Source organism: Rattus rattus, chromosome 7 (genome assembly GCF_011064425.1).
Source record: "Rattus rattus isolate New Zealand chromosome 7, Rrattus_CSIRO_v1, whole genome shotgun sequence".
In the NCBI taxonomy this organism is placed as follows: Eukaryota; Metazoa; Chordata; class Mammalia; order Rodentia; family Muridae; genus Rattus; species Rattus rattus.
In genome coordinates, this window is record NC_046160.1 from 57,035,190 (window position 1) to 57,060,036 (window position 24,847).

General features: G+C 43.6%; 1 protein-coding gene across 3 annotated transcripts in view; it reads left to right on the forward strand.

Annotated features, from left to right (window-relative positions):
• Nucleotides 1–6,230: 6,230 nt before the first annotated feature.
• Nucleotides 6,231–24,847, forward strand: part of Grin3a (glutamate ionotropic receptor NMDA type subunit 3A) — a 192,894-nt gene continuing 174,277 nt past the window's right edge. For all 3 annotated transcript variants that reach the window (XM_032907677.1, XM_032907678.1, XM_032907679.1), the window contains exon 1: nt 6,231–7,631. In XM_032907677.1, coding sequence (XP_032763568.1) covers nt 6,933–7,631 — 699 coding nt within the window. In that variant the 5' untranslated portion in view covers nt 6,231–6,932. The remainder of the gene's footprint in view (nt 7,632–24,847) is intronic.

The following is a 24,847-nucleotide window of genomic DNA, read 5'->3' on the forward strand; positions in this document are numbered from 1 at the left end:
CTGCTCATGAATAATTTAAAACTATATAAATACATTAATATATATCTACTGGCCTTTTACTTTAGAGACAATGTGGATGGGAGTGAGGGGCAATATACAAAATCGTGTTTAAATCTCTTCGAAAGGGCATTATCGTTCCAGAGCACTGCAACTATTATTGTTGTTTATATCCTTCTTCATCCAACTCGGTCTCTTTATACTGGCATTCTTAATGGGCGACAATGTTTTCCCATTGACCTCTGAATAGAGTTCCACATGGTCAAAAACAATTAGCTATTGACTACTGTTAAGTCACTTTGACTCAGCCTCCTCTCCACTGAGGCTGTTGCAACAATGGAGCTAGTGTATGTTTACTGAGGTAGATTAAGTTTTAACCCCAGTGCTAGTGTCCCCATGTAGATTGTTGTCTTTATGTAGGTGAAGATAGGCACAAGATAAGGCAAGGCCTGTGATTGGGCAGTGAAAAGGTAAGACAGGCAGATTTTTGAAGGGACAAGAGAGAGAAGAGAAAGGGAAAAAGAAACAAGATGGAGGAGGAGAAAGATGACCCTTACTTGAAATACTATGCTGGTATAATTCATGAGACCTGTATAGGCAAACATTTTAGTGAAAAGTCCTCATGTCTTGGCTACAATTATAAAACTAGTGCTACCACTGGGTGTGGGAAAGTCCTCTAAAAATGCCACAGTATGTTATGGGCCAAGTTTTATTCTACAAGTGATTTGGATCAGTGCCAAATTGGAATGATCACTATAAAAGAGAGAGATCAAGAGAGACTGCCATTTTAGTCTTCCCAAAGCCCACATGAGTTCCCTGCAGTGGGGTTTAGGGAAGGAGCTGGAAAATCCAAACACTCAGTTAATTAATAATCCTGGTGCATGTTGAAAAGGCCAACCTCTTCTAACAAGTGATGACACACTCCCCTCTGACAACTGAAACAAGAGTTCAACAATGTCCTCTCTCACAGGCAAACTGTACAGGCGCCTCCTGACATGGACATAGTCTACCTTTGGATAGGTGACCATGTATTGCAGAGATGTTTTCCTCTGTGGTCTGCAGCACAGGAAATACCTAGATGTCTTCTGCTTTCAAACTGGCAAAGATACATTAGGTTTGCTTCCCTTTCTTTACCTTAGGGTCTAATTCTTTTTCTCGCCTATTTCCAATCCCTCCGGCTTTTCCAAAGCCCTTTAGCAAGATCCTACTTTGATCATCTGTGGAATATTCCAGGCATGTAGAAGTCACTCAAACTCAAAACCTCTAAAATAATGATGACTTTACAAATCTTGAAATCTTCTGAAATTCTCCCCTTAACACCTCTCCTATCCCAAATTCCTTGATAATGTGCGATGAACTCTGCCTTCTCTTTCCTTAGCCATAATCTTGATAAGATAATAAGTTTATAAGAATTATTTATGTTAATGTATGGTAGGCTGACAGCCCCCAAATCAAGAAAATCACTTGCAATTTAAGAATGGTGGATGTCAAGATTAGGACAGTGGTATAAGGTATTAGTGGTACAAGGTGTCAAACAGGGTTTTTTTTTTCTCATCCAGAAAAACAAGAAAAGAACAATTGAGACCTTGAGGGATGAATCCTCTGGGCATATTTCTCTAAAGTGGTCTGATTGGCAGTTTTTGTTGTTGTTTCATTTTTGTTTTTCTAGACTCACTCTCCCCTAAAATTCTGTTCATCTCTTCTCTGCAGCATCTGTTCATTTGTTGCTTCTGTTTGCTGGCTTTATTCTGAAAAAATCCCATAAATACGCCATAATGATTGGCGATGGAGAAGCTCATACGGAAGAGGGCAGAGTGGGAGCCACACACTAGCAGTAGACAGGCACAGTTTTCCATCTAGGTATTAAGATGCAATTGTTCTTGTTACCAAGGATACAGCCAGGGTGAACTTGAGATGCTGAAGCCACACCGCCCCTCACCCTCAGCACAGGATGATTCGAGCAGTAACTCAGCATTTCTTGTGTGGTTCCCATTCCTTAAAGCAAACGATAAAGTGAGAGAATCACCTCTCTCACATGCACCACTGAAACCCCCTCGCGTGACCTAACCTCCATTCTTGCTTCTTAACCTATTCAGAAGAGAAACCAAGGTTTCTCCTGGGCTTCGCGATAGTCAATGCCCTCCTTGCCTCTCTGCCCTGACATGCCATAACCCTTGCCACCTTGAGTTCCAGATACTCCAGACTCCTCAATACTAATCAACTATTCCTGCCCCCATTTAAAAAACAATATTAGTATTAGTATTAGTATTTTATAACAGGCAAACCTATAATTGGGGACATACCACTTAAAATAAATGCCATTTATTTAAAACAATACCATCACCACCAAAACTGGGTGTGGGAAAACCTTGAAATTTTCCAGTGTATAAGGGCTAAGAATAGAGTAGTCTTTACAAACCATGATGAATGTGCCAATAAACCTCCCATTTCCAAGGAACCTGAGGCTTGCGGGAGTTGTGCATGCTGCCGTTTCTACGCAGAAAACTGTCAGGAGCTGTCACCACAACCCATGTAGAAAGGAGGAAACTCTAGCTTTGGGATGCTAAATGTCACAGCCACAGGGAAATACCGCAGAGAGAGGATCCAACCCTGAGTCTCCAGTGTCCTTCCCTGGGACCTTCCCTGGGCTACTTCCAGAATGTCACGACTTTCACTACAAGCATTGCTGGCACGAGAAAGCACAGATGTGCACAGAACACATTTCAAATGGAGCATTTGGATTTGTTTTGTTTGTTTGACTTCCAATGTGGGTCCTTAGATCACTGGTTCTCATTCCGAGTCAGATAATAAACAAAACCCCATCTTCTCTGGCAGAGCCAAATGTGAGCTCTGACTGGGTACCAACTCTGCAGCCAGGATGAACCTCCCAGGCTAAAACTACCCTGCCCCTCACAGCATGACGACTTCATCAGCAGCAAGCCAGTATTTCCCCATAGGTTAAGAATACTAGTCCTAGCCAGACAAGATTATGACACTTAGCAAGAACAGTGGCTCTCAGGTGCGTTGTGGCAAATGCTCATACCTGATACCCTGATGTCCGCCTTTGCTTCCCTTCCAGGTACCATTAAAAGAACATCTAGAGGGATCCTGTTACATCAGTCAGTCCCCATGAGCATCGTGACATATGACAGTAATCCCAGTACCAGGGAGGGAAGGAATTAAGGCGCCAGAATTGTCTGATTTGAGTCCAGTCTGGGCTACAGAAGACGACCTCATCTCAAAAGAAAACAAAAGTTAGTCCTGCCACTCACCCTGTGGCTCAGTCTCTCGCTGTCACACCTCTCACCCTACCCAAACCAGAGCCATCCCTCCTCATGGGTGTCCACTGCCTGCCACCTCCTGTCAGCCTTTCTGCTCCTAACAGCCCCCACTATGGCTGCTGTGAGTCATCTTGCTCTGGCCCTCACTCTTATTCAAATACCCCAGAAACATGGCTGCCTAAGAACCCTTTCCATTACTCTTCCCTCCCCTTTGAGACTCCTCGCTACATCATTCTCATAAATCACCAACTAACCTCCCTTTATGTCTTTATTCAAAAGTTATGTTCTTGGGGGAGGGGGAGTTCCCTGGCTTTGACCTCTAAAAATCACAACTCACTTCCCTTTTTATTACTTTGGGTTTTTTTTTTCCTCCTGAGCACTAAACAGCATGTCCTGTGCGTGTTGAATTGTGTTGTTTATTGTCTTTCTGTTCCATTACCTCATAAACTAATGCTTACCACTTTGAGGCGCTATCAACAATCTTAGTCTGAGAAGGTAGAGAATTCATTTATCCTATCTGAGATTTAGTCATCTAATCCCAGGATAGCCTTGTGCCTGCACACAGTAGGTTTTATTAACTGACTGTTGAATGATGAAAGGGTTTTTAAAAAATTATGTACGGTCCTATAGGCATGAAAAAAAGAGGGAGGGAAAGAGGAGAGATGGGAAAAGTCGAGACGAATGTCAGAGTTGCTCTGCAGTGACAAGAGAACCAGGTGGCCAAAGGAAGTCAGAGAAAAAGAATATCACGGGGCTGGGGAGAAGCTCATCAGTAAAGTGCTTGTCACTGAAGCCCGAGGGCCTGCGTTCAATCTTCTCAATCTATTTTAAAGAGTCAGGCATGGCATGCTGGCATATGCCTTCAATACCAACTATAGGGAAGAGAGACAGGGAAATACCAAAGAACCTCAATGGCCAACCAGCCTAGCCTTATTGTTGAGTTCCAGGTCTCACTGAGAGACTTTGTCCCAAATGACAAGACAAGCTAGAATGCTTCTGAGGTACAAAACCCGAGGGTGACCTCTGGTCTCCACCTGAGAGAATGCAGATGCGCATGCACTCCCTACACACACAGACACACACACCCATGCACCCACGCACCCACACACACACACACACCCATGCACCCACGCACCCACACATGCACGCACAAAGAGGAATGACTCACAGTGGAAAGGAACTGGAAAGACTTGAAAACACGAAAAGAAGAGCTCTTCTTCCCCTTCACAAGCTTGCACCACGGCTCTGTCAGCATCAAGCTCAGAACTGTGCTGTCCTCTGCTCCTCTGAGAATAACCAGGTCAGCCATTCTCCCGAAGCCACAGTGAACTCGTGAACGGTCTGACGCCCGAAGTGAACCCAACATACCTTTCCCAGTTAAGCCAGGCTACTCTCCATCAACACCTACTCTCTCAGGAACTCCGTCTGAACACGCGTGCAATGCCATGTGCTAACAGTTGCTATGCTGAGCCACAGTCATAGATACTTCATATTCTATACACGTAACCCAGCACAGACATGGACTCCTCCTAACTGCACAGGTGAGCCTCATCTGCCTGCCATGTAAGGACCACACATTCTCCACTGTACTTCATATCTCAGGCAGTGTGGTTCTCTGGGATCAAAGGGATTGCTGACAGAGCTCTGATCTCTTTCTGGCCTCAAGAGAGAGCAGTGGCTTTCTCTCCTGATCTAGCCCGCTTTATGAGTTTACTTCCCAATGGTGGAAGCTTGTTTTCCCTGTAGCATCTTGATCTTGCCAAGCTTCCTTTGTGCTAAGGGAAACAGTCTTTGCTTTGCCAACTTCTCAAGAATTTTCTTATTTTTCTATAGTTTCATTTTCCCAAAATGTAAAACATGATGGAACTTAACTTCAAGAATCAAAACAACTTCTTAGAGCTAACGGCTTGATGGATTTGCATAATATCTTAGCCGCTCCAGACAACAGGGCACGGACGGGTCAAATGAATTGCCGAGGTCATGGTTCTCCAGAGGTGGTAATGGATTCAGTGTTTCTGACCACCAATGCACTTTGCCATGTAGCCATCTCTCCCACCCTCTGTGTAAATGATTCCTGTAACATAAAAACGAAGTCAATTTACTATTTCTGTGGCGCCCGTAAGCTTTCCTTAACCCTTTTTTTTTTCTAATGTCCCATTATTAAATGGAGGGAACGTTTACATAATAGGCTCATTGACCTCTGTGTTGCTGTAGAAACGAAATAGATTACAAGAAACTACAACCTGGATACTCTTCCACTATATACTACGGACAACTGGTGGATGTTTTCTAGGTTCCGAAAGTACTTTTATTACATTTTATGTATTTCCTGTCTGGGATGGCTGTGAGCAGGTGGCGCACGCCATGGCACAAGTGTGCACGCAGGAGGAGGACAACTTTCCTGAGTCAGTTGTCACTTTCCATCACATAGGACCTGGAGACGGAAATCCAGTTGTGAGGCCTGCTGGCAAGCCCTTCAACTTTTGCATTGCTTTGAATCCACTTTATTTTTAATCCAGAGAATCTAAAGAAACAAGACCCCTTTAAAAAAACACATAGGTTCCTCTGCCAAAGAAAAGCAAGAGGAAATCAGATGTATAAATAATTCTTGCTTTAATACTCTGGACTAGAAAAACCCTTTAGAGTGGTGTCGCCAAGGGATGCTCCTTAAAGTCACAGTGTTTTTAAACCGGTCCCTGTGACCCATTGGGTTTCAGAGCTCTTGGGAGCGACTCGGAATTCAGAATTCTCCTGGCCTCAGTCTTTGCGCACATCCGCCACAGGGAATTGTGCCAACTACCGACTCGCCGCGTTTGAGGGGCGAGGACTTTGCAGGGGCGCGGGACTGTGCGGCAGGAGAGTCTCACCATCAGTGGGCGTTTAGCGCAGCCAAGCGACAGGCTGGCGCCAGGGCTCGGCTACTGGGAGGCGCCGGCTGAGGCGAGGAGAACTTTGGCGCTCCGTACAGAACCACCCTTCTCTGGCCAGTTGTGTCGCTCCTCTAAGGAGCCCGCGGAGGTGGCGCCTGGGCGAAAGAGCCCGGCAGAAAAAGGAAGAGAGGAAGTAGAAAGGGAAGAGGGAAAATGAACCAGGAGCTGGGGGAGCCAGCGATAGGGTGGCCGGCGTGCAAAGGAAGCAGGTTCGGCAGCTGCTTTTCCGCACCCCGTGTATGAACGCCCTCTCCTCTGCCACCTCAGTAAATAAGTGGGTGTCGCCTGAACTGAACAGCAAGAGAAAAGAAGCCAGCCAAGTGAGAGCACAGCTCCTCTGTCGCTGCCGCCCCCTTGCAAGTCTGGCGGCTTCTCGCGGGGCCAGACGCTGCGCCCCAGGCGCCCTGCAGATGGGGTGGACAGGGACCCGGAGCTCAAGCCACCGGTGACCCGCGCGTGGCTGGCCGACCGGCCTTCCCCGCTTGCAGAGGATGTTAAGCAGAGGAGCCCTGGAACCGCATCCGACACTGCCCGACGTCCGCTAGGCTGCACCTTGGAATGCCCAGGGAGCGGTCGGGCTCCTGCGACCGCGTCGCCGCGTCTAGGGAAGCTGCGCTCCGGATTTGGAGGCGGAGACCTCAGGCGGCGGAGACCTCCGGCGGCGGCTGCAGAGGGACGAGCCGGGCGCAGGAGGGGGCGCGCTTTCTCCCAGCGGGTCTCAGTAATGAGGAGACTGAGTTTGTGGTGGCTGCTGAGCAGGGTCTGTCTGCTGCTGCCGCCGCCCTGCGCACTGGTGCTGGCCGGGGTGCCCAGCTCCTCCTCGCACCCGCAACCCTGCCAGATCCTCAAGCGCATCGGACACGCGGTGAGGGTGGGCGCGGTGCACTTGCAACCCTGGACCACGGCCCCACGCGCAGCCAGTCGCGCTCAGGACGGCGGCAGGGCGGGTGCCCAGAGGGATGATCCAGAGTCCGGGACGTGGCGGCCACCGGCGCCCTCGCAAGGCGCACGCTGGTTGGGGAGCGCCCTGCATGGCCGGGGTCCACCGGGCTCCCGAAAGCTCGGGGAGGGCGCGGGGGCCGAGACCCTGTGGCCGCGGGATGCCCTACTGTTCGCTGTGGAAAACCTGAACCGTGTGGAAGGGCTCCTACCCTACAACCTGTCTTTGGAAGTAGTGATGGCCATTGAGGCGGGCCTGGGCGATCTGCCGCTTATGCCCTTCTCTTCCCCAAGCTCACCGTGGAGCAGTGACCCTTTCTCCTTTCTGCAGAGCGTGTGCCACACCGTAGTGGTACAAGGGGTGTCGGCGCTGCTGGCCTTCCCCCAGAGCCAGGGCGAAATGATGGAGCTGGACTTGGTCAGCTCTGTCCTGCACATCCCAGTGCTCAGCATAGTGCGCCACGAGTTTCCGCGGGAGAGTCAGGTGAGAAGAGTCTGGCGCGTGGAGGGATGTGCGCTGCCGGGAGTCGGGACCAGAGGGGGAGGAAGAGTGGGGGTGACGCCTGGTTATTTTGTTTTGTTTTGTTTTGTTTTGTTTTGTTTTTTTAACTTTGATGTTTGAGGCTAGGACTATGTCCCTAGATGGTAGGTTGGAGGACTTAAGTTGAAATTACAGTAAGACATTTTAAACGCAGGCAGAAATAAAATGCGAAGTTGGGAGGGGGGTGTCACAGATGGAAGGAAGAAAGTGGAGATGAGATATGGTGGGGGTGGGAGGAGGTCATGTTTTGACAAGCTAAGGGCAATCTAGTGGGTTCCGGACACCTGAAAGTTAAGGTTCAGAACCGTGGACAGTGGTCAGGGGTTCTAGACTGGAGTGAGGAATGGGGGTGGGGCCCAGACTTGCCACTGTCGTAAACTCCCAAAGGGAATTCAGAAAACCTGTGACAGAAAAAGCAGCAGCTGGTCCTTTCTACTTCTTCCAGAGGCTCACCAGGGATCTGTGGTGTAAGAAAAAGCACGTCCCTCTGGCTTCCTGTCGGTAAATGTAAAAGTCTGCAACTAGTACAGAAGCCGCGGGTCAGCAAGAGTGACTGGCAGCCTTGCTATTGGAAACCACTGGAATTGCCTAGAGCACAAAAGACGAGGGAACTCTTCTGTAGGTTCTTTGTCCCTACCTTCCTTCTATATGATATGAGGCTGGACATGTGATCACTGTACACAGTCCATGTCTGCTTTCTTTATTTAAGAATAAAGAGACAGTGGTTTAATTTTTTTAAGGGTTTAAAAAATATCTAAAGATACTTGCAGCAAAGAAACTATTTGTGGACTTAAGTCTTGACAAGTAAGAATGAAGAGAGGCCATACTCAAGAAGGAGACAAGACCTTTACAGCAGCACACATTCTTTGGGTTTTCTAGACTGCTTTTAGCATACTAACTCATACAGGGTATTCGTGGGGCCGATGAATGAAAATGGTCCCATTTTAAAGACTGAGAAACTGAGGAACGTTCTGGGATTCAATGAACATTGGGCTAGGGAGAGTCTATAGAATGGCAGATTTGTAACTCAGCATCATTTTCACTCTGTCCTCTGGCTGACAAGACATTTCTAATCCCCCTTCTTGAACTTTTGGTCTATATGCCGAGAGAGTCTGAAGTGAGTATGGCAGTGTAAAGGTAGAAAGTTTGATAAAAATCTATGTCTAAAATATTCAAGGAATAGTAACATTTTCCTCTGTGAGAAAAGAAAATGAATCTTACATTCTAAATCTTAGGAAGGACAAGTACAAAATCCTTTCTGTGGTTACCCAGGCAATTTCTGTTTAATGACGAGATATAGAGATTTGATCTGCAGAATGCAGGCTAATTAACTCTTATCTAAAATATTTCTGTTACCTGAATCTAAATGGCCATAAGCAGCAGATGAGAAAGCACAGGAAACATGGGTGTACGGCATCGCCAGTGGCCAAGGTGTTACAAGCATGAAATTGCATCCACAGGCCACGCCACCCTGAATACATATGCAGAAGCAGCCCTAATGAAATGCAGCAGTCAGCACCCTGGCTGCTCCTCACTGCTTCCTTATTACCTAATCCTTCAGAAGTTGCCAATAACGGTCACAGTCACCGAACTCCTTCCCATCTGCAGATTGTTTGGCAGGACTCTTAAATGGCAAGAAATTCCTCCCCAAATTAGTGCTCCTTGGTTGGAAGGGAAACTGTGCTCCATGATGGATGTGTGCAGCACACAGCACGCTAAAAGAAGACAAGGAGGAAGAAGCATGAAGCAGTGCCTAAAATCAGGGAGCTCCCAAGATTTAAGGCAACTGGAAATGAAGCCCTCAAGGGAGAAACTTACAAACCAGCTATAAAGTGAACACTCAGCCAAGTGTATTTAAATCACTGTCCTTGCTGTGTTTAAATGGTCCGCATCTTGAAAGGTAAATATGTCTGTATGACTCAGACCCAGCTTGTCCCACTGAGGACTTTTCCTTCCATCTTTCCTTGCATTTTTAAATTCAGACAAACCTAGCTTGCCTTACCTTACTTTTAGTATATCGGTTAAGTGTCATCCTGCAATATTCTATATTTAAAACGCCCTGTACAATGTCAAGTCACTGTAATATGCAGCGTTAGAACATGAGCCCAGCTCTGCTATCAGCAAAATTAATGCCTGCTCTTCCTCTGGCTTCTCCTGGAAAGTGGGGCTTTCTCTAATGTACCGATGTCGTTTTGTAAAAGACCTTCCAGATATAAGAGGACGTCGAAGTCATTTTGCACATTAAAGAAAATCATCTTAATTCAGGCACTGTCTTTGGAGCCTGTTGAACAATGACCTCATTTGTTGATTATATGATGCCTGAATAAAGTACTCTAGAAGAGGGCAGACTTATCCACGCAGCCAGGGCAAACAAAAGTGTGAGTGTATTCAAAACATTCCTGATTGCTTTCAGAGCATGAGCAGCAGCCCCTGACCTCTTCCTTCTTCCTGGGTTACTGATGTTTTCCATAGGAAGGTTTTAATTGACAAGTGATGGTTTATATAATACCATGTCAGAGCTCTTGAATAGAAGGAGATACCAATGAGATGAAGAAAACTTGAGTTTTAGTTCAATATTCTATTGGTTGGAAACAAGCACAGGGCTGGAAAGGTGGCTGAGTAGTTAGGAGCGCTGACCGCTCTTCTAGCGGACTCAGGTCTAAGTTTTAGCATCCACATGAGGCTCACAACCATCTCTAACTCCAGTCCCAGGGGATCTGATGCCCTCTTCTGGCCTTTGTGGGGATCAAGCGTGCATGTGGCACACAGACAAACATGCAGGCAAAACACAAATATACATTCAGTGCATAAAAATTAAATGTTTATATTTTTAAAAAAATATTAAAAATTGAGTAGAGAGAATAGGTCATCAGGGACTAATGTCCTTCAAGGATGAACCCACCAAAAGTAAGTGAGTCAACCTTTGGGAAAAATGCTTATTATTACCATGCAATAAAAGATTAATGTAACATGGAATGGGTCAAGGTACATTTCCATGCAAAAGATTCCTCCTTTACGACCATACTCATAGTCACACCGGAAGCTTACTTACTTTACTTAGAAGATCAATTCTTTCTAAATTCCATCGCTAAGATATTCTAATAGTGATGTTGCTGGGAACCAAGTTCCATTCACACTGAAGTTGCACTGAGTTTGGGAGACTTGTTTGTCCTCTCTCTTCTTTTCCCACAGTACTATTTCTTCTGGGGATCCTGTGTTAGTTTCTTCAAAGCTAACTCTAACAATCCACCTAATAGATGGTGATGGATCCATATTCTTTGCTAAAATACATATCTATTTTAAATACATACCTAATTAGCCAGAGCTAAGAAAGTAATATAAATGGCTTAGATCCAAGATCATTCGCTTCAAATGTGACTGCAATAATATTTCCAACTCTATGAGTGTGCATGTACAAACACCCATACATACTAAACACACATGTGTACACGTATGTATGTGTGAGTGTATGCAAAGGTCCAAGGTGTCTTTAGTCAGATACCAGTGACCATATTTGTTTGTTTGTTTGTTTGTTTGTTTGTTTATATAAAGATTGATCCAAGAGTTCTCACTAGGACCTCACCTAATAAGCCAGTCTGGCTGGCTAGTAAGTCCGACAGATCTGTCTGTCTTCACCTCCTTATACCCCACCATGCCCAGCTTTCCAGAATAGTGGTTCTGGGAATCAAGCTGAAGTCCTCTTGCTTGCAAACACTTTATTAATGAAATGATCTTCCCATCCCCTAATATTTCCAACTCTGTTTGAGTAGACCGACCATGTCTTGTCATCCACATGTGTTAATTAGTACATTTATTTCCACACACATATTAGTTGGGAGCTTAGATGGTCCATTTTCCCTGGCAACACTAAGCTAAGGATTTAAAGGTATTTATGAGGATGTGACTAATACAGGAGTATTTTTGCAGGAGCAGAAGATAAGACCACTGCATAACAGGTACCTCAGGAGGACCAGTTAAGGGTGTTAAGTTTTAAAACACCAGCTCTAAGTTACATTGGGATTTTTTTTTCCCACTACGCCAGTGTTTCTCAACCTGTGGGTCATAATCCCTTTGGCACGCCTCTATCTCCAAAGATATTTACATCACAACTTAGTAGCAAACTACAATTATGAAGCAGCAACGAAAATAATGTTATGGGTGGGGGTCACCACAGCATGGGAAACTGTACTAAAAGGCCGCAGCATTAGGAAGGTCGAGAAGCACTGCCCTGTGTGAAGTGCATACAGCACTTGCTCTCCCCACACCCCTAGGAAAGTATTTTTTCTGTGGTTTATAGCAAATGGCTGGCAGCAGCACCTAATTATTTCCAACTTGATAAATGATTTCAAAGTAAATGTCAAGTGATGCAAATTTTTTGCCTAGTAGTGGTCTTTGTCAGCTTCCTTCTCAAAATCAAGGCTAGGGATTAATTCGGGAGTTTTTTTTCCTTATTTTGATACATTATTTTCTTAATATAATCTTTTGTCCTAAATAATCCCTGCAGAAGAGAGTAGGACACACCATCCATCGAGGAATCCGTCTTACTTTTCTCTGTATTTACATCAACATCAGCTAATCTGTGAAGAATACATTTGGTCTTGGCTATTATGCTTTAGATGAAATTTATAATTCAACATAAAAGCGAGTACCAATTTCAATGACTACGTGCTATGTGCTTTGTGTCTTCTGACATTGCGGAAGGCATCGTGCATATTTGTTTCATAAATACTTCAGTCAAATTCCTATCACTTTGGGAGAAAATGGCCAAAAGCTTTCTAGTCCACTTCTGTCTCCTACAGGCTATCCTAATCCTTCGCAAGTCACTATCCCTGAGTATCTATTCTTGTTAAGAAAAATGCTGTTTCCTAGCGAGTTCTGATTTGTTTCATAAACCAAATAAGAAAATGAAAAGGACCAGGGGAAAATCGGCCATGTTAGCTGAATATCTACCAGAAAACAGTTGGAACAGTAAGTTTCTGCTGACCCAAACAGGCGAGCCTGCTACTCAGGAAGGTGAGGAAGGAAAGTTGGCTCAAGGTCAGTCTGGGCTTTATGGTGCACAAAGGTTCAACTAGGTTCACATCTGCCTGGGAACACATGCAGATCTGTTCCAATGGCAAATTTTGCCTCTGCCACATCTAACAATATCTTGAACTCTAGACACAGCCATAGAAATTATAATATGAAATAAACAAGACTTGAGAAACCTTGGTCCTTCATTTTTCATTACAGGATTATTTTTGTCTTTGGACAAATTTTTCACTAAATAGTCAATGAGCACAGAATGTACCCCACCCTCAATTTGTGTGCAACTTGGCTTCTTCAACATTTTTTAAATAGAAAATATTTCTTGATGAGAAACACAGTGTGTTGGTTCAAGCTGGCACAGGCACCTCATTTCTTAATGGACTGATAGCAATTTGCAAACCGACGACTGAGTGCCATTTTCCCAGTAACTGCATAGGACTCTCCCAGCATGGTACTGTTCATGTTAGCAGCAACACTTAATACGGAGGTGAGAAATCCTCTTGTCTTTTCTTCTGCCTATTCTAACTACTGCCACACACAGAGAAAAGTACAGCACAAGTAATGTGGTCCTAAAACTCAGCTAGGAAAATAACATTTTATAACGTATACTACATTGCTTTGGGAATGAATGCATGGATAACAAACAGATAGGAGGCACTCAATTGCCCTTCTGATTCTTCCTTTATAAGACACAAGGACAGAGATTTAGTTGAGGATAAGTAAGCTAAGACAATTCTTGTCCTCTCCCTCAACTTCTCTAATCTTCTGTTGTTGGTTTGGTTTTGGTTTGGCTTGGTTTGATTTGTTGTTTTCTTTATATGTAAGGTCCTGGAACTTTGATGGGGAGCTTGTCAGGTTGGGTCAAACACCCTGCATTGAGGGAGCAGATGTGTCAGACCAGTTCCACTGAGGGAGCAGGTGTGTCAGACCAATTCCACTGAGGGAGCAGATGTGTTGGACCTCAAAGAGCAAGTGTGTTAGACTTCCTGCACTGAGGAAGTACCTGACCTTGGTTAGTGTGACAGCGGGAGAAAAAAAATCTTTCTCTGATTGGTCAGGGTTGGCTTGTGCTGCAGATGAGTCTTCAAGGGCCTAGAGTGATGTAGGATGGCTCCCTCGTCAGGCTGCATTATACCTCCTTGTTACTTACTGAAGCATTAATCTAGGAAAGGTTTCATCACAAGTCTTAATAGTGTCTGTGCCTTTCAAGGCTTCATCATGCCTGCAGTGATATTATCCCCTTGAGTCCTGTAAGGTAGAGAATAACGTATAAGCATACAGAGAAGAGGAGAAGTCCTCAAGAAGAATAAATGAGCAACTCCTTCTGCATTTAGCATGACTGGCAGTGTACAACAGAACAAACTGGAAACATGTGTGTATCATCTGGGGGACCAGAGTGAAGAGCACAGGTTTGTCCACTTCTAGCTTTGGTTGTTTAAACACGTTAGGTGCTGCATTTTCAACTACAGGAAATTAGTAAAATAATGATATGGAATGCTGTACATGAAGAAGTAGAAAAACTATAAAAGTATACTTAACTTATTTTTCAGAAAAAAAATGTAGCCTGAAATTTCAGTCATAAAAATGTTAATAGCATAGTCACATGTGAATAAGAGCAACATTAATTGGACTGATATATAGACAGACAGACAGATGCATACATGTGGTTGGGGCCTCCAGGAGCTGAAAAGGAAGTAAATATAATGAGCTTATACATGAAATGCTCAAATAAAAACATTTTTACCAGTCAAAATACAGAGTTCAGGGGTTGGGGATTTAGCTCTGTGGTAGAGCACTTGCCTAGCAAGCGCAAGGCCCTGGGTTCGGTCCCTAGCTCCGAAAAAAAAAAAAAAAAAAAGAAAGAAAAGAAAAAGAAAAATACAGAGTTCAGGAGCTCTGTCTCAGCAGACACATCTACAAAACAAGTCCCAAACAAAAGGCTCAAGAATCCTTGTGGAAGATACAGTGGAAAGACTGTAAGACCCAGAGGGAAGGGATTTTACTGTGGGATCTGGTCTCCTACAAATGTCAGAAGTCATATGCATGAAGTCTCCCCAACATAACAGTAACCATAGACAAGCTAAAGTAGACAGGGAAAACCCAAGAAGCCTCAGCCACACACAGAGAGCTACAAGGACCTAAGGAATACTGAGGGCTGGAGAAATAGTCTGTGCCAGGAGAAAACACAGCAACTGATTACCCAATGCCAAATGACCACCTCTGAAAACATTAGACAGACTGAGGCGGCTGTATTTACTTTATTAGAAGTATGTGCGTGTGTGTGTGTGTGTGTGTGTGTGTGTGTGTGTGTGTATCAATGATTAATGGAAAAAGATGCTAAGATTTTGAAAGAGAGCAAGGAGAGGTATGTGGATGGTTTGGAGTGAGGAAAGGGAAGGGGGAAATTATGTAATTACATTATAATCTCAAAAAGTGAAAAAAATTTTAAATGTAAAAATGCCAAAAAGTAAGAGCATTGCTAAACTGCAATGTTAACAGCAGTTGTAACTAAAGAGTTAAAGTCCACCCTTTTCTCCTGCCACACACAAACACTATATATATATATGTATATATATATATATATATGAATGAAAGAGAAAAGTTTTTTTATATGTCCTCACCCATGTTTCTCAATTCTTCAAAAGAAAAGATTAAAGGGAAAATAAATCACAGAGTGTGTTTACATTCATCAAAAGTCTTTTATCCTCATACTGGCTTTATGAAGTATGTGGGACAAATATTCTTGTTTTATAATGCAACAAGAAAAATAATAACATATTGAGACAACATAGTAGAGGAAATAAGAAGACTCCCACTGAACACAGTGGTTCCTATGTGCAATCTCAGCCATGGGAAGCTGAGGCAGGAAAATTGTTCTGAGTTGGATGAGAGAAAAATAAAGAGACTAGAGTACATAGCTCTATTCTTCTCTTAGCCTGACGACTTCCTGAACATATTATTTGGGAAACATCTCTCCATATACTCTATCCATGCTTCAATTTACTGAATCATAAATTGTGATCATGTAGTACATTTATGGTAAGTGCTACATCATGGATGCAAAAAATAGTACTTAGAGGACAGGATGCTCTGCTGCTGATAAAACTGCTGCTGCTGCTGCTGCTGCTGCTGCCGCTGCCGATGATGATGATGATGATCATGATCATGATCATGATCATGATCATGATCATGATGATGAAGAGGAGGAGGGGAAGGGGGAGAAGAGTGATGGTGGTGGTGGTGGTGCTGCTGCTGCTGCTGCTGATGATGATGATGATGATGATGATGGTGATGAAGAAAAGGAGGAGGGGGAGGGGGAGGAGAATAGTGGTGGTGGTGGTGGTGGTGCTGCTGCTGCTGCTGATGATGATGATGATGATGATGATGATGTCGATGGTGATGCTGCTGCTGCTGCTGCTGCTGATGATGATGATGATGATGATGGTGATGCTGTTTCTGATGCTGTTGATGACAATGATGCTGTTGAAGATGATGATCCTGTTGATGAGGATGTTGCTGATGCTGTCGATGATGACAACTGCTCTTGTTGATATTCTTGCTTTATTTTTATAGTAAACTACTTCTTTGTACACACTCAGCATGTGTGTAACTAGGCTTAGGACTTCTTGCATTAGTGAACCAAGACAGAGAAAAATAAAGAACGCTGCTGTGTTTTAAGCCCTACCAAGACCCGTGGTCTCCTAAACTGCATTGACAACTAAAATGCACTGAGGTGTTCACTGGTGAGGTAGACTGTGAGGTTCAGCTGCATCTGCTTGCTTCTTGATATGGCTCCAGGGCAGTTGGATTTCTGGAGTAGTTACAATGGTTAAGAGTTACATTAGGGCGCATTTCAAGTCCTTCCTCAACTGCTACCCTGGCTTCTCACAGGAGACTCTGACGAAGAAAACATAGGGGAAACAGAAGGGAAATGACACTCACTTCATCAGCAAAAAATGTGTCAATGCTCATCAGAAAAAGATGCAATTGAACATGTGACTTGGACTTGGAGTTCATGGGGCATTTCTTTTTAAGTATATTTTTATTATTTGTTCATGAATACAATGTAGTTTGATCAAATACCTATTTATTTCTCTCCAGTTCTTCTCCTTAATTTCCTCCAAATAGTTCTAGCTCTCTCTCTCTCTCTCTCTCTCTCTCTCTCTCTCTCTCTCTCTCCTTTCTTCTCCTCTCCTCTTCTTCCTCCTCCTCCTCCTTCTTCATGAATCCATTCAATGGTTGAATACTTCTTATAATAGCAGCTACCAGCTCTCATCTTGGCTAATAAAGAAGGATGTGACAGAGATGTAGAATAAAGGGTGTGTGTGTGTGTGTGTGTGTGTGTGTGTGTGTGTGTGTGCACCTGCATGCAAGAATTTGATTATTACTAACTGGCCTGCATAATGGTTCCACAAAGACTGTCATGTCCAAACTCTCAGAACCCATGAAGACGTGACTATGTTAAGTATCATAAGATTGGCAGGTTATATTAGTATATTCATATAGACTCAATGTAAGCACAAGTATCTCTATGTGAATGATGCAAGAAGAAGCCAGATTGTAGTAATGCAATGACAGAAAGAGATTGAGTTGATTTCCTGGAAGGAAAATACGAGATATGGAGAAAGGAGCCATAAGCCAGGAAACACTGGCAGACACTAAAAACTGCAAAGGGAGGGGAACAGAATCCTCTTTCCACATCACAGAAAGGGATGCTACCCCAAACACACCTTGACGTCAGGCCTATGAAACAGAGGCTTTCAGTGTATCAATAAAGACACGAGGTGTTCTCCTAAATCAATAAGTTTCTAGCATTTTGTTATAGCTACAATTATAAAACTGAATACTCATCCACTCTGACTTATGAGGAAAGGAGACAAGGAAGACATAGAAAGATGTGACCTGGCCCTTCTATCCTTGGGAAAGCAACTTCTGGTTCAATGTATGGATTTTGGAGCTGGAGAAAAAGTTTGATGATCAAGTATCTGCTCTTGTCTTCTAAAACACAGTAGTTCTGCTGTGTTTTGGACCAGCCCTTGCCTTCTACATCATGTGGAACATAGTCTCTTCGCCTTTTACTGCTGTGTATGTCAGGCAAACTTCTGGCCCCACGTCTCATCTTGCCAAAAGAGAAGTAGTGTCACGGATGTGCACTACCTCTGGGAAGTTGAACTCAGGTGTCACGATTTCTGTCAAGCACTTTACCCACTGAGCATCTCCCCAGCCAAATATGAAGTGAATTCCTTTTATTTTATTGGATCCTGAAAATATCCATGCTGGGTGCACACAACTTTGAGGGACTTTTCTCTTTTTATCTATTTTATCTCTTTTGATTTATTTATTTATTCACTTATATTCCAATTGCAACACCCTTTCTCATCCCAGTCTCCCCTCCCATCCCCTTCTCCTCTGAGGGACCGCCTGGGTACCAACCCACCCTGGCACATGAAGCCATTGCAGGATTAGGCACATCCTCCCCCACTGAGGCTAGACAAGGAAGCCCAGTTAGGGAAATAGGACCCACAGGTAGGCAACAGAGTCAGAGACAGCCCCATTCCAGTTGTTGGGGGACCAGCATGAAGACCAAGCTGCATGTCTGCTATATTTATATGGAGGGCCTAGATCCAGCCCATGTATGCTCCTTGGTTGGTGGTTCAGTCTCTGGGAGCCCCCAAGGGCAAGGGAGTTTTCTAATTACAAAAGCAATGTTTGTGGGCACTCACTCCATGCATGTGCACTCTACCAGGGGAGCCCTGGCTTGGCATCAAGGAATGAAGAAATAACTGACAGGGAGGAGAGAGAGAAAGAGAGAGAGAGAGAGAGAGAGAGAGAGAGAGAGAGAGAGAGAGAGAGAGAGAGAGAGAGAGAGAGAAATTGTGATCAGGTCAGAAGTATTCACTCTGGTGGAGCATACACACTTCCATACCAGCCATGGAAGCCCAGCTTGTCTCTGATGTACAGTAGAGGAGGAAGAGTTAGCTCTTCTTGGTGTGAAGTCTCTGTAGGCTGCATGGTCTGACTGTAAATATCCCGGAGAAGAAAACTACAGTTCCCAGGTTCTGCACACACTAGTCACAAATTGATAAAACCTCATACTCGCACACACTGTCAACATTTGCACCCAGGCCAGAGGAAGACTTTGCTGACACTCTGGAGCTCACTATAGGGTGTTTGTTCATTTTATTTTTTCTCAGGTAAAGAGAGTCCTACATCCTCATAGCATTACCAAACTTTAGACTGGTACCCAAGAAAGACATAAAGGAATAAAAGAATGCTGGGTGTTTTGGTTTTGGGTTTTGGGTTTTGTTGTTGTTGTTGTTGTTGTTTGTTTGTTTGTTTGTTTGTTTTCTAACTCAGACTGCATGTTTGCTGAGGCTTCATCATTCTGAGTTGATGGCATTTCTATATTAGAAAGGCGACATATCCCTGTGTATTTGAAATTCCTTTTTGTATTTTTCAAGACTCTATAAGTGGCTGAATCTGCACCACTGCAATCAATGCCTCTACCCATGTATTTCCAGAGCTCTATCTGTATATTCCTGTGATCTACCTAGAAACAACTTAGAAATGGACTGTCAGTATTCTCTTCTCTTAGAAATGGACTGACAGTACTCAGCGAGGGGTGGTTATTGGCTAAACTTTCTTAACAGTGTTGCAGTACCAAGCACTCGAATGGCTACACAAGCTGCATGCAACCCACTGGTGGTTTGCGGCTTTGGATTTCGTTTGTTTGTTGTTTTGTATTGAAGGCCCCAATTGGAAGTCAAACAGAAGCCGGATTAATACACTCAAGATTAAAAATAACATTCATTTCCATGAACAAGTTTAAAAAAATATTTTATTTGTATTACTGTCATGCCTGTAATAATAATGTATAAATGTATGTATGTATGTATGTATGTATGCATGATGTGCATACCTGGTACCTGATGAGGTCAGGAAAAGGGGTATTACACACCGTAGGAATGGAGTTACAGAAAGTTGTGAGCTATCACGTATGTGCTGGGAATCAAACCCACAATTGTGAATCTCTGCAAGAGCAATGACTGTTGAGTCAATTCTTCAGACTTTGATGAACAAAACGTTTTATATGTTTCTATTAAGTAGAATCAAGGCCTGGTTCCGTTGTAGAATGCTCTATTCCAATCAGAGGGGTCGCATTAAACCACTTGCTCTGGGTATGTGGATCAAGCCTGGGGAGCGAGTCTGCAGAGAGACTCATATACACTAAGGCTATGGTGCTGTTGCCCTACAAGGAGTTAGATCTCATTGCACACTGGGTTCCATATATAAGAACGAGCTTTAAGGCTGGGGAGAGGGCTCCATCATTAAAGGATAGGCTTGCAACCAACAATATGATATGCTTTAATGCGTGTAAAGAGAAATGATTAATCCTCTACCTGAGTGACTTTTGAGTGCCTTCACCTGGTGGCAGGCATGCAGCGCCATCTAGTGTTTTGTAAGATATGGCTGTAAATACAAAATCCTGAGACTCAAGATCCCAAGCTACTATCAAGTTTCTTTCCTGGTCTTTTGACTGTGAGGAGTGCAGGCTAATCCATGAAAGGGAAGCCTTCTTCCACTTTATACTAAGAAGATGCAAAGACCTCAGCTGCACAGCCAATGTCTTGATATTGCAACTAGACACCATGACGTAAGGTATCTCCAGTGTATCCATGAGGCTTGGAGTAAAAATAGGGAGACTCTTGCTAACTTTGAAAATGTATCCTGTTAACTTTCTAGTAAGTGTATTTTTCTACCACTCTGGCTCTGCAGCCGTTTGTTTGTGGAGAACCCTATCTATTCACTCACTTCTTTCTCCCCCTTAAAACAATATCCTTGCAGATATTTCTGACAATTAATAAGTGTCAGATATAGAATGAAAACTATCCACAAATCTATCAAAGATGTAGAGGGGTGTGTGTGTGTGTGTGTGTGTGTGTGTGTGTGTGTGTGTGTGTGTGTGTGTGTGTGTGTGTGTTGAACAATTGGGATCAAGCCATATCATAAATGTCCCTGCTAGCTTCTCCATTTCCAGCAAACACCTTCCCATGTCACTAATATTTTCTTTTTATGGCCTATATAATGATTAGTTTACTTGACTCCTGTTGTTTAAACTCATTTTTCCATTAAAACATAGACAACTCCGATTCATGAGACTTTACAAAGCAAATCTTCCTTCATATTCGTGTTGCTATGGAATACTCCCTGCTGAAGCCCTGTGACATCATCACTAATCTTTTCCTGTTATTTCTCTATTGTTTCCCGACTATGCTTCAGTCTCTGACCCATTATAATAACAAGCAGCGCTACACTGTTCATTGTGATAACGTCTGTTCAAATTCAGATGTTTAACCTTAATGAATCAAAAATGATACACAGTTTGGTCCAGATTCTTCAAGCACACAAACCACTTTTCACGTGACCAGAGGACCCAGATGGGTGGCAGTCCATGAAGTGGAAGACAAGCATGGGATAACTCAGTTTTCAAGTGCGTTCCTTTAACAGTGCTGCCAAGAGCAAAGGAAGCAAGGGAAGAGCATGCACAATGGGGCTCAGCCATAGCAATGGAGAGTAGTGTGGGATACACTCTCCTTTGCTTTCCTCTGGAGCTCCTCGGTTTCTCTCACATCTGCTCCACCCTCCCTCCTGGATACCAGCTTGGTCCCCTATTTGTTGTTATCTGATCGTGGATGTGGCTCTCTGCACAGGAAAGTCTGAAGACTGCACAACTTGACATCTGTCTTAGTTAGGGTTTTACTGCCGTGAACAGACACCATGATCGAGGCAACTTTTATAAGCACACATTTAATTGGGGCTGGCATACAGGTTCAGAGGTTCAGTCCATTACCATTAAGGTGGGAGCATGGCAGCATCTAGGCAGGCAGGACACAGGAGGAGCTGAGAGTTCTGCATCTTGTTCTGAAGGCAAACAGGAGAAGACTGACATCCTCAGGCAGTTAGGAGGAAGTTCTCAAAGCCCACCTCCACAGTGACACACTTCCTCCAGCAAGGCCACACCATCAAATAGTGCCACTCCCTGGGGCGAGTGTATTCAAACCACCACAGCATCTCTAACAAACCACCTGACCGTGTTTCCTGTATTTCTCCTTCCACGCTCTCTGTCCCCTCTGCTGGGCTCAATCCACACAAAGTGGTACTCTCCAGCCCCAGTTATTGTGTGCCTTAAAGCCCCATCAGCAGAGGCCATGACCTTGAATGAAGCACTTATTCTAAACTTTCTAAGCCAGCACTTAAACCTCATTCCGCTGCGGTCTACATTCTAACAGGAGAGACAGCAAACAAGGCATATGAACAGATAACTATGGGGTGTGCTGCTATGAGGTGAAGACAAGTCCAATGGAGAAAAACGGTTGTATAACGGATTGGGGTTATTGTTGGTCAAATGAGGTCTGCCTGAGAAGCGATGCCAGAGCAGAGATTGAAGTAGGGAGCAAACCACACAGCTAATGATGGGAAGGCATTACAATTCAGCAAAGCAAAATGTACAACAATCCCAAGGATGGTATGGCCACAGCAGTGTTAAATGAGAGAATAATTGGACTGTCCCTTGAATGACCCATTCACAACACAGTCTGTACATGCGTACGGTCCAAACAAGGAACTGTATAACTGAAGCAATAAACAAATCTGAGGTGTCACGTGCTGTGACACCAGGAACCTCTCTCTGGCTGGAATCTCAAATGTAACTCCAGTTCTCTCCTTAAGCTCAAAATACTGGGCAGTACCCAAGATGTTTGCTCCCACCCATAAGGACTTTCATATCTTATTACTTTCTCCTTCACTCCAAATTCTGCTACCTTCTTCATTGTATGATTTCTACATCCCCATCTTTCCTTATTTTCACTACTTACTGACATTATTAAACAGCTTTTAAACCTCCGGTTTCCTTCCATAGCCTGCTGCACCTGCTGCTAGATAAACCTTCCTAAAGCAATGTTCATTCATCCATCCACCCATTCACTCAGTACTTACCATGTAGATCAGTGCAGTGAGAGCTGCATGCCACCTCTCTGTTTGTTTGGTTTTTTTTTAAAGAAAAACATTTTGTTATGCAATGGGCTTTTTTCTTCATGCTCCAGCACTCCAGTTGGATGAACCACGCCCCTTAAAAGCAATCAGTCACTACTAGAGTGTTTCACACAATTGGAGAGGTGCACACAGCCCATAAGATAGTGTATTAGAGTATTAATGTTCTATGAGTAGATATAGTTTAAAGCATTTCTTCACGCACTGACATGCAAGAATTCTGACACATCTCTATAGCTAGGGAAAAGTCAAGTCAATAATTAGCAGGAAATTTACAGAGCTGGTCCTCAAGGCCTTCTAGCAACATGCACGATGAACCCTCTTCTGTTCTGTTGAGAAACAGGTACTCAGAAAGCACAAGATCTCTGGGAATTATAGAGTGTATATAATTTTTAATCAATCCATCTGTTTTTAAAAAGGCTTTTCTGTATTATAGACCTGCATGGAAAGACAGTGATACACCCAAGCTATCACAATGTGTCAATGAATTATGATCAATTCAAGATTGATTTTATCATTGAAACAACATCATCCATGGTTTTAAGACCTTGGGCAAGGCTGCCAAAGCCTTCCTGATCCATCAAACTGTGGAATAATGTTAACAACCCTGTAGTTGTTAAATAGCATCTGAAACAGAAGTGTTTATCCAGAAGATGACAAAGCAAGAAGGAAAACCAGATACTTGGCTTTACATTCTAGGTCCAGAAACATATTAATCAACTATCAGTAGTATGGTTATAGGAACATCTCAATCTTGTTTCTTGCTGCATCCTTATGTAATGGACCAGAGTCTGTCTCTCTGTCTCTCTGTCTCTCTGTCTCTCTCTCTCTGTCTCTCTCTCTGTCTCTCTCTCTCTCTCTCTCTCTCTCTCTCTCTCTCTGTGGTATGTATGCATTTGTGTATTTATGTGTGCACATGCATAAGTGTGCATGCACATTTGTTCAACTGCATATGGATGACAAAGTTTTATGTTGGGTGCCTTCCTTCACCTTATTTTTTTTTGAGACAAATTAAGAGGCTGAATCTGGAGTTCACCAATTTGTCTAGGTCAGCTAGACTGGCTAGCCACCAAGACATAGAAATTCTGTCTCTGCATCCTCCTAACGTCCCTCCCCAGTACTGGGTTATAGATGCATGATGTCACGCCTAGCTTTGCCTCTCAAGTGCTGGAGATCAACATCAATTCTTCATGCTTGCATAGCAAGCACTTTAATGACTCAGTCATCTCCCCGGCCCTCAGAGTGGTTATTCATGTTTGTCAACAGCAACAAAGAGAGGGGGTGGTAGAAGAAAGAGAAAGCAGATTTTATGCTTTCCTGACAGGAACTTGAAAATATGGCAAGATGTTCCTGCCGTCACAAAGAGAAATCAAAACACTCAGATGTCTACTTTAGACTTTAAGAGAAAAGTAGAGTTTAGGGAACTGATATGATAGATGGATGACCTCCAAGACACAGGTTGGAATGGCAGACATTTGGGGAAAGCAAATAATCAAGTTAAGGTGGCTAGTTTATTGTCATAAAAATTATTTCCATTCACTGTTGCATTAGGTTTTTTGCAGTACTCCATACAAGGTAATAATCAGAAGCTGTGCCAAGGTCACCGTTAATCCTTGCAGAACAGCAGGTACATAAATGCCTTTGCATATCAAACTTTCAAAATTCCTTAATGATTTACAGCCCAGCCAGGAAACCATTCAGCTGTCCTTTAATAAAGCAGGGAAAGCCACAATTCTACAAAAAGATTAGAAGTCAGTCACCAGTCTGGTCTCTGCCCACGGAAGTATAATGACTTTCTAACTGGCTTCTCTGACTCCTCCATTGTCTCCCTACTACCTGTCGTTCAAGTTCCTGACAGAAATAAAATGAGGCCATAAAATTCTTACAATATTTTCACCAACCCCTCTAAACTGACAACAGGATGTCTCCAGATCGTAGGCATTTGTGAACGGCCTTCATGGGGTTTTTTTTCTCTCTGTGCGTCATTTATTAATATATATTTAGTTAACTTAATGTTTTCGACACATTTACTTTCATGAAATTGTTTCATAACATCAATGAAAGAGAACTACCTGTCATAA